General features: G+C 46.8%; 1 protein-coding gene across 2 annotated transcripts in view; it reads right to left on the bottom strand.

The window, feature by feature from the left end:
- Positions 1 to 11,836, bottom strand: part of VPS26C (VPS26 endosomal protein sorting factor C) — a 45,063-nt gene extending 33,227 nt beyond the window's left edge. The window contains exon 1 of one of the 2 annotated variants that reach the window (XM_060640869.3): positions 11,589 to 11,836. In XM_060640869.3, the coding sequence (XP_060496852.1) occupies positions 11,589 to 11,645 (57 nt within the window). In that variant the 5' untranslated portion in view covers positions 11,646 to 11,836. The remainder of the gene's footprint in view (positions 1 to 11,588) is intronic. The other variant, XM_060640867.3, reaches the window with a different exon arrangement.
- Between the last annotated feature and the right edge of the window lie 742 nt (positions 11,837 to 12,578).

Genomic DNA, 12,578 nt, shown 5'->3' with positions numbered 1-12,578 from the left:
GAGACTGTAGGACCCTGCCACAGCGGGAGGCTGCGAGTGTCACGTGCTAATTCTTGGGTGCTTACGGGGCAGTGACGGAGGGGGACAGGGAATGCTACTTCTCATCTGATACTCCTTCCTCTTCCTTAAATTTTCTTAGCAAGGGAAAACAGATTTTTTTAAATTTACAAAATAGAACTTTTTTTGAAAGATCTGAAACGCATGGCCAAATTAACACCACTAGATCTTTTTTCAATAAAAAAAAAAAAAAAGTGGCTTTTTTTTTCCTGATTATTATTGAAGGGAGGAATTTCTGTCCTTCTATCCCTTACTTTTCCATTGATGGGACCTCTGTTCCTTTCCTAAAGATGATGACTCGGGTTTTAGAGTAATGGTCTTAAACGATCTTTTCTGAGAAGCAGAGGAAGGGCCGATTTTTGGCTGACATCATGCCAGGTGTGTGACAGAAAACCATAAGCATAGAGAAGCACGTCAGCATAGAGGGCGGGGTGCTGGGGATGAACGGAGCCCAGCCATCATTAGAAAGCCCGTGTGCCAATGTCACACACCATGAGAACTTGCCCAACAGCCAGGAGGACAGCTGGTGGGAGCCCACAGTTTCTCAGAGGCAAGCCCTTTCTGAGCATCAGCATCCGGGGTCAGGAGAGCATGACCAGGTTCAGGTTCCCAGCAAGAATCAAAGGCTCTACTGACAATCTCACACCGCTCTTCCCACGGCAAGCTTAATCACCCACCGGTAAGGAGAACAACGGTGAAGGTGGCCAGACCCCACCGGCTTCTGCTGGGACTACTGGCCCAAGAACCCCAGGTGAGCGGGTTGTCAAGGAGGAAACTGGCAGAAGACTCACCAGCAAGGGTGGGTCTGGAATCTCGTGTAGAGTAGGAGGCTACCTCTTTTAATTATTATTATTCTTTAAATACTCCAGTGAATGAAAGCAAAATGCTTTAAGCCTGGTTGCACCCACTGCATTATATGTGAAAGTTAATAGAGCTTTCAAGTTCTGGCATAAGACAAAATAAAATGGGATGATACAAAACTTCAACTTTGTTGGCTGTGGCCAGTCATTACATCATACAACCAGTACTTTTCAAGCTGCGAAACGCTGAGCCCCAGGCCTGTGCAGACGCCTCAGCAGCCACTTTGGGATCTGAGGATGAGTCAGGGAAGCCAGGGGAAACCTCCTCAAAGGGAAAAGCTCTGATTTTATATGCTTATAAAACATACACTTACAAAAATTGGTTATGTTAGAGTTCTATATAAGATTTCATTTAACATAAGAGGTTCAATGCTTAAATTTGGGTGGGGGGGGAATCTTCATTCTAAACGATGTTGTTCATTTTCTTGAGCTGTTTATAAGGAAACACTCCCTTTAGTTTTGGGGATGAAAGGGGATATATATCTTCCATCACCTCAAGAAAGGCACTGTTGCTCTGAGCCTGAATTTTCTTCTACCTACGAGTAAGAAAGTAGACTTTGTTCTCTTCAATAAGGACAACAGAAGACCAGCGCAGTCTTTTTAAGAGCTGCTCACCATAAAACTGTGTCCGGAAAGTGTTGTGTGCAGGTAGGGGACACTAATTGAAACTGAAAGGAATTCTTCACTTCACAAAAGTCTTTTACAAAAATTGGATCTTTACCTGTCTGTGGAAAGCATCTGGAAGGACCCAGAACCCCACAGCCGGAGAGGAACAATGCCCAACACACCAGAGCCCAGCACCCTGCATCTCCAGCCACACGTGGCAATCACAGTGGCTCACAAACACGCACCGCGTGACCTACGTCTCCTTCAACCATGCATCTAGACAGGGTCAAGTTCATTTCTGAGCTTCAGAACACTGTCCTTTTCTTGCTGGCACGAGACCCTCAGTTGCTAATTTGTTAATAATGCTCTTCGGAAACTTCCAAGGCTTTGTGCGCTCATGGGGAGGGGAAACAGGTCAGCCCACCCACCCAGTGGCTCACAAGGGACTGTTTTCTGAATGAAACAGCTGAAGCCCAGAAAACTAACAGGGGGTGGGGGTGAGGCCATTGATTTGCCTACTAAAAGAATTGCATTTTTGTGTAACAACTACTTGATTTAGGGAGGAAAAAAAACCCCAAATGAGATGAAGAGATATTCAGAGCTGGGGGGATAAAAACTCCCGCGGTGTAGCTGAAATGAAAGTGGGAAGCAAACGGAAAACAGACTTCAACTTACAGCTTTTCTAGAACATGCCTGTGCTCAGAGGGCAGAGGACAAGCAGGGTGGGCAGAGGTGCAGGAAGAGTGATGGAAGTAGGAGGAGAGCCAGGGCCAGGGAGTCGGTCCAGCTCAAAGCTGAGGGGGTGAGCAGCCCATGGTTCACAGGTACAAGAGGACCGAGAGCGGGGAGGTAAGGGAGACATAGCAGGGACCGTCCATCCGTAGCGTTAGCTGAACCTGAAGTCTGGAGAACAGGCCAGCAGGGCTCTGCTGACTCGGGTTGGGGCAGTAGTGGGGACGGAGTCAAGAGGGGGGATGAGACGGGGAGAGAGGTGGCATCTCCCCCAACCTGCCCATGCTACTGGCTCTCCAGCTGGGGGACCATCACCGCAGGAAGCAGGCAAGGCAAAGATGCGGGTCTGAGCCCACGGGGAGGGTGCGGCTGGTTCCACCAGCAAATCCAAGATGATGCAAGGCCAGGAGGTCCGAACTGGGGACCGGCATCCACAGGAAGGCAGAGGAAACCCAACCACCCTGCTGGAGTCAGGGCGGCCTGGCCCTGCGTGCTGACACTCGTCCAGCTGCTGCCGAGTCTAGAAACCGGCACACCCAGAGCGGTCAAGCAGGCTTTCCTAATGCTCAGGTCAGTACAAAACCCGCTGTCACAAACACCAACTAGAGAACTACATGAATCATTTTACTGCACCCAGTTTTCAAACAGGCTTGGATAATTCTGAAAATGCCTCTCATGCATTACATAAGGGTTAGGTTACGATTCAGGAGACAGGCCTTTGGAGGAGCATTCGATTATTCTAGAGGCCTATTCTAGATTCTATTCTAGAGACCCACTCAACGTTTCGACGACAGAGATTCCTAAAAGGTTCAGACCTCCCCCACATGTCTTAGGATTACTCACCCCTCCTGGCTCAAAGATCTACATCTTTGTACCCTAAGTACCTGCATCAGCATTCACCAGAACTGATCATTCGTGCATCAAGAATCCTGCAGTACAAAGTACAGTACTCTTTTTCCATTCCAGTCCAGTCCTGCAATTTTTCCTCAGAATAACAGTTACATATAGGATTTTCCCTCTTTAATTTTGTAACAAGAAAGTACATGCAAGCCAAGTAAGACAAGATGGAAATCTAGCGGTTCTCACGCTACAGTAATCAGCGCACTGGGCACAAATCCCTTATCACTGTGACCTGGCTATGCTGGAGAGCAAAGCTCTTATTTATGTTTGGCACAAGCACATTATTTAACAGCATCACTTTCATGAGTACATGTGCCGGGATTTTAGAACATAAAACATTCTGAATTTATAAAAATAAATGAACCGTATTTACATTACCAAAAGATTTACTGCAAGTTTCTTTCAACCAATAAACTTCCCCAGTGCACTGAAAACAATAATTTACGGTGCAATGGAGTCAAACTTTTTGATCAAAAACACATCTACTGCACCGTGTGAGGAGTGTATACAGGGAGACCAACACTCCACTCAGCTTTCAGTGCCCAAAACTGCCGGGCTCCCTATCGGGGCTGCTAGGTCACTGCCCCTCCTTCCTCCAAGTCCACGGTGGAGAGACATCTGACGACGTGAGAAGCATCTGATACAACACTTACTTGTACGCCACTTGGAAAGTGCACTAACACAGCGATTCTGTGTGAACAGACACTATCGGAAAACCTCGCGATACCAACACTTACCATTTGAGCCCCTACTAAGGGTCAGAGCCTACAGTAAATGTCTTAAAACATTATGTCATTTAATTTTACAATAACACTTCTGAGTAGGTATCAGCTTCCTCCTCCAGCTGAGAAAAATTAAGGCCTTAAAAATTAAGACAAGGCATACAGAAGCCCGATTTCAAATATTTCCTCTCATCAGTGTATGTCACTGAACTCTCTGAGCCTCAGTCTTCTCAGGCATAAAATGCGGGCATTCTTCAGTGTTGGTGGGGATTAAAGTTGGAATGGGCCATATTAGTATATGTTATTATAAAGCAATTTTAGTTAAGTGCTCTCATGGGATATCAGAATGTTCACTGGAAATATGGAATTAGGGAATTCTTTTTAAATCATATTACTGATTATCTTGTATCAGACATACATGGGGCTTGGGAAACACTAGTCAAATTTCTGAACTCAATGAGGATTCTCAGAGTGGAACAGCAATGCTGCTTTAAGCTCTGAGGAAGGTCTACTCACTCTGCGCTATGTAAATTGTGATGAAGGCACAGATCAAATTTTGGACCACTTTCTACTATTTTCTGTTTCTGAATTGCAGAGAAGAGAATCACGTTGATAGGAATTTGGAAGTCTCCATTCCCATATTTATTTGAATCATTCTTTTAAGAATGATCGTCATAGGGGTGCCTGGGTGGCTCAGTTGGTTGATCGTCTGACTCGTAAACTCGGCTCAGGTCATGATCTCACGGTTCGTGAGATTGAGCCCTGCATCGGGCTCTGTACTGACAGTGTGGCGCCTACTTGGGATTCTCTCTCTCCTTCTCTCTCTGCCCTCTCCCCCGGCCCACGCTCACATGCATGCTCTCTCTCAAAATAAATAAACATTAAAAAAAACCCATAAGAACGATAGTCCTAAAGCAGATACAAATAATGGAGAGGGTTCGCACATAGCTCTGGGGCTATGCCAAAATAAGAATCTTACCAACATCTGTCTAGAATTTATGCCTAGAGTATTATTTGTAATTACAAAGGAAAATCTATAGTATACCTATGAAACCATAGCTTTCCCTTTCTAATCGATGCATTTAGAAAACTATTAGCTTTATGAATTTAGTTTAAAGGCTTCAACTATTTAATAAAGTCTTAGAGTGCCTACTGAGTAGGCAGGTACTGACGGCCCTAGGTATATAAATGTAAACAAAACAGTATTGTAGTTAGGAAGATTCAAAGAACAAGTTAATTGCAACAAGTTTAACTGGTGCAATGATACAGGTACCTATAAAATGTGTTGCTAATGCATTACAGGTTACTACTGAGTTACAGAAAACATGGCATGATACTAAGTCTTTTCCTGACCACCGGACCAACACCTCTGCTCCACCATGATCACACATTCCAGTTCAAGGTACTCATAAGGAATTTTCTAAAATTCAAATTTGCAATTTAAGGACTATTCTAAGTTGGGGCGCCTGGGTGGCTCAGTCGGTTGAGCGTCCGACTTCAGCTCAGGTCATGATCTCGCAGTTCGTGAGTTTAAGCCCCGTGTCAGGCTCTGTGCTGACAGCTTTGAGCCTGGAGCCTGTTTCCAATTCTGTGTCTCCCTCTCTCTCTGCCCCTCCCCTGCTCGTGCTCTGTCCCTCTCTGTCTCTTAAAAAATAAAAAATACAATGTTAAAAAAAAAAGAATTATTCTAAGTCTATGAGTGAGAATTGTTTTTACAACAGAAATGAAAACACACACTTCTAAACAATTCATGTGTCAAAGGAAAAACCATAGTGGAAATTGGAAGATATTGTAGTAATATCTCATTATAAAGTATGAAATGCCACAAATCACACCTCACGCGACACGGTGGTAGAGTGATTTGGGGGTCTTCCCATGTCTGCAGAGTGTGAGGTTGCTGTGCCATGCAGTCTCGGTGGGGTCCTCTGGAGCCATGTCTTCGGGCAGCGCGTAGGCAGAGCAGATTTGCGGTTGTAACTAAAGCAGTCCTTAGAGGGAAATGTCTGCATTTTTAAAAGGAGGCTCTAATTTGATATGCTGAACAGTCAAGTTAGGAACATAAAAGACAACAACAGGAAAAAGGCAGAATAAATTCAAGAAAAAGAGGGGAAATATTTGGAAAGATGATAAAGTGAAATCCCCTTTAAAAACTGCTGTGGGGGCACGTGGGTGGCTCAGTCGGTGGACCGTCCAACTCTTAGTTTTGGTTCAGGTCATGGTACCAGGGTGGTGGGATCGAGCCCTGTGTGGGGCTCTGTGCTGAGTGTGGAGCTTGCTTAAGATTCTCTCCCTCTCTCTCTCTTTTCTCACTCTCTCCCTCTCCCCTGCTCGTGCACTCTCTCTAAAAAAAAAAAAAAAAAAAAAAATTACTGCCAAATGGGATTATAGAAGTCACTGGAAAAGCCTACAAAAAAAGGTCCGAAACCTTTTTACTGGACTCGGACTGCTTTGCAAATGTCTGCGGGTTCTTGTTCACTTTGCCGCCCTGTCTATTCCTCCTGGTGGGAATGAACAGGCCCGGTGGGGAGGGAGACCCCAGACCAGTGCTTAAATTTCAAAGCTAGGTGCAAACATCACCGCCAGTGAGCTCCAGAGGGCCCTACTAATGCCCGCCCGAAATGCGGATGCCCAACTTTGTGCTCATCTGCCACAGACGCTCCTATCTGAGCTCCTTCTCACCTTTCATTTATATAGTTACCCATCTCTCTCTCTGACCGCCAAGCCTCATGAGACCAAAGACACGGGGTGAATAAATTTGTTTAGATTAAGTAACAACTAAAAAAGGAGGAGACTGATGGGGATGTGGTGATATGAACAGGTATCCAAGACAAAGAGACACTGTTAAGCAGAAAGAACAAGGTGTGTGTGTGTGTGTGTGTGAGTGCATGCACATGTACACCTATTACTCATAGGCAATGCCTGGACCAGTACGTGAACTGCTAGGGGATACCTCCAGGGTACAGAAAAGGGGGGGAGAGGAGGAAGAACTTGCTTTTCACTTAGCAGCCTTCTATAAAATGTTAAGTGGTCAACAAGGCATGAATTACATTTTTATTTTTTAAATGATTCAACTGTGACTTTTTAAAGTCTATCATTTTGTCAATAATAGGAAAAAACTTTTTTTTTTCTAGGAAAAAACTCAACTGCCAATTTTAAACCCAAGGTAACTCAGGTTCTCTGGCATCTGCAGAATCAAAGCCATTTTCAAATGCTTTTATGATAAGTAAAATACTGAAAAGCACAGTAACAGAATCAGTACATTCTTCTGAGTAGAAGTCATAGTTTTTGTTTCGTTTTTAATTTTTTTAAGAAACCAGTGGTTTCCATGGTTTAAGGGTAGGGGAGAGGTTCTGATTTATTTTTTTATGTTTTATTTTAAGTTTATTTATTTATTTTGAGAAAGAGAGAGAGTGCACGTGCACATGGGGGAGGGGCAGAGAGGGAGAGAGATCCCAAGTAGGCTCCACACGATCAGCACAGAGGCCGAAGCAGGGCTCAAACCCACCAACTGTGAGATCACGACGTGAGCCAAAATCAAGAGTCAGATGCTTAACAGACTGAGCCACCAAGGCACCCCTATTTTTTTATTTTAAAATTTACTTATTTTAAAAGAGAGAGAAGGAGGAAAAGAGCTAGAAGGGGGGCGGGCAGAGAGGGAGAGAGAATCCCAAACTCGATCTAACAAGGAGTTGAAATCAAGAGTCAGATGCTTAACCGACTGAGCTACCCAGGCGCCCCAGAAGTCATAGTTTTTTAAATGGAAATATTATAATACTATTTATAGCACTCTTAGGAAATTAATAACAACTATTTCTACATTATAAATTCTACCATGTTGCACAAAAATAGTCACTCTTAGGGAGGCAGGATGGCAAGACGGTTGGATGGACGAAGCTAGCTGGCCTGAGCTGGAATCCAGGCTGTCACGAGTTGGGTAACCTTGGGCAAGTTTCTCAACCTGCTTAGGCCTCAGTTTCCTCATCAGTAAAACGGACTGATACGGCCTGACTAACAAACCCATACCAGTGCTTACCAAGTACGTCTGAGTGGAACAGGAGACCGCTTTATGTGGTTACACAGGCAAACATGTTTTGCATGAATGGCAATCACTTATGACCTAAGGATCGGGCTAACCTAGGTGGTAGCCACGTCAAACAATGACAGTTACAGGTACTGTGCTCTGGTGACCCACTGAGGAGTCAAATCTTGAGTAACGGAATCTTTACCAGCGCTGTTGAGATGTGCAGGGAAAATCGAAAACTTGTATGTGATTAGTTCCCCTTGCGGCCAGTAAGAGTGGGAAAAAGAGGCCACCCCTCACACGACCATGGCCCAAACTATGCTTGAAACACGCACTGTCCACAGGCCCTGAGAGCATCAAGCAACTGGCCAGCAAGGGTCCTGCCGGCTGGAGCCTAGGAAGCCACCATAGCAGTCCTGGCCTACTCCACCTATCCTGAATCACAGACCACGGAGTCTGGCATCTGAGTCACAGGCACATACGTCCAGATACATACTTTTGTTGGTTGATTAGACTGCCCAGTGTAGTAACATTTCTTCTTCCTTTGGCTTCTAAAAACATAGACAGCAACCATCTGTTTAGGAGATGTTACCTCGATTTTTCTCTTCTACTCACCATGTACGGTCTCCCAACGCGAGATTAAGAAACGCTGCCGTAGGGGGGCACCCGAGTGGTTCAGTCGGTTAAGTGTCCGACTTCGGCTCGGGGCGTCATCCCACGGTTCGTGGGTTTGCGCCCTGTGTCATCTGTGCTGATCGTGTGGAGCCTGCTTGGGATTCTCTCTCTCTGACCCTCCCCCATTCATGCTCTGTCTCTCTCTGTCTCAAAAATAAGTAAATGTTAAAAAAAAAAAAATTTAAAAATAAATAAATAAATAAATAAAATGTTAATTAAATTAAAACCGCCATAAGCCAGCAACTACAGGTTCTATTCCCCGTTAATGGCACTAAGGGACGTGCACTAGTAGCTGTGCAAAGCTGACACCACCTTCGACTCCGCCACCCATGAGGCCTGGTCCTACAAGTGGAAGACTTCCAGTGGGGGCAACTTCACCGCTTCATTTCTTGCAGCTTTTCTAGATGCACCTTCGATTACTTGTGCCATTATTTAAAAGCCACAGAAAACATCTCAGCTGGCCCAACATCTCTGAATAGAATGTACTGACTTTTTAATGAAATGAAAATAATTAAGGCAAAATGTATACAGTCTCCTACCACTGCCTGCCCCCAATTCTTATTCTGAATTTCCAAGCCACAGAAAAGTTCCTAGAACACAAAATAGTAGGGAAACTGGAACACTCACACACAGTAGAGCAGTCCCAGTGCTTTGGAAAACAGTTTGGTGGGTCTTCAAAACGTTAAACATAAAATTACTGTATCACCCAGCAATTCCACACCTCTGTGTATATGCAAGAGAAATGAAAACCTATGTTCACACAAAAACTGGTACAGGAATGTTCATAGTAGCATTCTTCATAAAAGCCAAAGTGAAAACAACCTAAATGTCCATCCACAGATGAATGGGTAAATAAAACACGGTCTATCCATGCAATGGAATATTAGTCCGCCATAAAAAGGACAAGGAACTGATTGACATACGCTACATGTATGAACGCTGAAAACATGCTAAGGGAATTAAGCCAGTCATGAAAGGCTACATGTTGCATGATTCATTTATATGAAGTTTCCAGAATAGGCAAATCCATGGAGACACAAAGCAGATCTGTGATTGCCAGGGGCTGAGATGTAGAGGGGATGAGGAGTATCGGCTAACGGGTGGAGGGTTTCTTTTTGGGTGGATCAAAATGTTGTAAAATTACATGGTGGTGATTATTCACCCAACCCCGTGAATATGTTACAGCCACTGAATTCTACACCTTAAATGGATAAGTTTTACGGTATTTGAATTACATCTCAATAAAATTCTTATTAAAAAAAGAATACAAGGGGCGCCTGGGTGGCTCGGTCGGTTAAGCGTCTGACTTCAGCTCAGGTCATGATCTCGCGGTCCGTGAGTTCGAGCCCCGCATCGGGCTCTGGGCTGACTGCTCAGAGCCTGGAGACTGTTTCAGATTCTGTGTCTCCCTCTCTCTCTGCCCCTCCCCTGTTCATGCTCTGTCTCTCTCTGTCTCAAAAATAAATAAACGTTAAAAAAAAAAAAAAAAAAGAATACAAGGTAGACTCGAGCAGAGTCCTCAATTATTAACACTTTGCCCCACTTGCTCTCTCTCTTCTCCTCACATCCACGCACACACAATATGTGGGTGGACTATTTAAAATCTAGTTATTTCCACACTTTACTCCTAAAGACTTCAGTATGTGGAGCATTCTCCTACATAGCCAAAATACAAATATCCCACTCAGGAAATTTAACACCCATACAAAATTATTTTTCGTACAGTCTATATCCAAATTTATTTATCAGGAATTACACACTGTATTTAGTTGTCGTATCTTTGTAGGCTCTTTTAATCTAGAAAAATTGCTTTTCATGACATTCACATTTTTGAAGAATCCAGGCCAATTATTTCAGAGTGTTCCTCAATTTGGAAATGCCTGATTGTTTCCTTACGAGCTGATCTAAGTCGAACCCTTTTGGTAGGAATATCACATCGAAGGGCTTTTGCTTTTGCTTTTGCCATCAGGCCAGACCCTTTATTATCATGCCAGAACTAAACCTCAGTGTCACTAGTGGTGGCAGTGAGGTGATGCTCACTGTTGGTTGTCGTTGGAGTCCTGATAACCTGATTCCTCCATTATAAAGGTAGCTTTTCCCCTTTGACATTAACAATCTGGGAGGTGACCATTTGAGTCTGTGTAAATATCAGGTTTCCCCAGCTGTGTTGCACTCAAAAGGTTTAGCATCTGTTCATGATCTTTGCTTGGTCTTCGATCCTTTTTGAGACTGCTCTGCATTAATGTGACCAACTGCTACTCGCAAGTTTGTTCCACAGTGCAAGCCAGCTGGGATTTTAACACCGGCTGCACATTACAATCAATGGTATCTCTGGGAGTGGGGCCCTGGCTACCATACTTTAAAATTCCCAAGGTGATTGATTCTACTGCAGAGTAGGGTTGAGCTACAAGAACCTTGCATCACCCTCGTTTTGCAAATAAGGCAACTGAGGACTGAGGAGATTAAGTGATTGGTGAATGGCAGGCACAAAACTTGTTAGTGCCATAATTAAGATTTTTATTTTTTTGTACTTGCATTTTAATATGCTACTCCTTCTGTAGATCATTCAAACAATAAAACCGGAGAAATAAGTCACTTCTGTACGGTGTTAGAGCTGACCGGGGCCCGAAGTGCGTATTTCTGCTTTCAAAGCGAATTCTGCTTTTCGTTCAGTAAGACCCCTGCAGTCACAGCGGGAGCGAAGGAACGGGGCAGGTGGTCACCGAGCTCCTCGGCCCTCACTGGACAGCTCAAGCTCCGGAACCAAGGCCGAGCCGGATGTTCACGAGGCCAGACGGTAAACGCTGCAGCCCAGGCGCCGGCCCCTCCGGCCCCCAGGCCCCGTCGACGCGGTGGCGACTCCGCCCGGGGTGCCCTCCTTAGGGCTGCGGGCCGCGCGCGGAACACACCTGGCGGGGACGCACCTGGAGGGGCGCTCTGCCCCGCCCAGGCACACCCAGAAGTGCGCGGGGCCCCGCAGACGACGGGACCTGCAGGCCCGCCCACCCTACTTACCCCGGCGTGATAAACCTTGTTCGCTCTCTTAATCTTAATATCCAGGCAGGTCCCCATTTCGAGTACTCCGCGGCCGGCAGCACTTCCTGCCGCGCGTGACCCGAGCGGAAGGCGACTCGCCCCGCCCCTCCGACCCGGGCCCGCCCCTTTTCCCTTGCCGCTAGCTGTCTTTCCTGGAGACCTCGCGCCTTTCTCGGGATCGACTCCCCCGCCTTCCTTTTTCCGGTGCAGGGGCGGGCCTTAGCGCGGGCCGAGGGGCTGTCACTCTTCACCCCGCCCCTGCTGGGCGTGAGGGGCGGGACCGGGCCAGCCCCACCCTTTCCGTAAGGACTGTCCTAACACCGGAAATACCCTCCAAAACGGCTCTCTCCCGGCGTGCCCCGCGGTGGGGCGTGGTGCCGAGGTCGCGTAGCGCGGGCCCTGCCTTTGCGGGGTAAGTGAAGCTCCCGTCAGGCTGTGCGGCCCAGGGGCGCTGCGCTATGTTGGCCTTAAGGTGGTGATAACTGAGGACTGAGTTCCCTCCCTAGTCTCCTGCCTCTCGCCGTCTCTAGTCCTCCCCCACTCTCTCCCGAGGGTTCTGAAGACTGGCGTCTTCGCCTTTGCGGCACTGCCTCCCCTGCCCGCGGCCCCGCGCTCCCGGCCCGCAAGGTGCCGATTGGCGGGCGGCCCGCCTGGCCCGCCCCTGCCGCTGGGCCGCGGGCCAAGGCCTCGGGGAGCACCAGGTGACCTCGCCCCGCTCTGAGTCCCCGGAGGCCGGCTGGGCGGGGCCGCGGGGGCTTGTGGGTACTCCCCCGGCGCGCGCCCTGGAACCGGGGGCTGAATATTCATGTCGGTGCGCAGGATGCGGGGAGGCGCGACCCGCAGGCCGTGGGTGCCGGCAGCGCGCGCGGATGGGAACCTCGGCGCCGAAGCGGACCTGCCCAGTCTGTTTTTCATTCCCGGACGGAGCCGACTGAAGCAGGCACAAGACATTTTGGTTTTGGGGGGAGT

The sequence above is a fragment of the Panthera onca genome, chromosome C2, assembly GCF_046562875.1.
Source record: "Panthera onca isolate mPanOnc1 chromosome C2, mPanOnc1 haplotype 2, whole genome shotgun sequence".
Lineage (NCBI taxonomy): Eukaryota > Metazoa > Chordata > Mammalia > Carnivora > Felidae > Panthera > Panthera onca.
The sequence above is the reverse complement of the archived record's forward strand: the minus strand, read 5'-3'. Positions and strand labels throughout refer to the sequence as shown.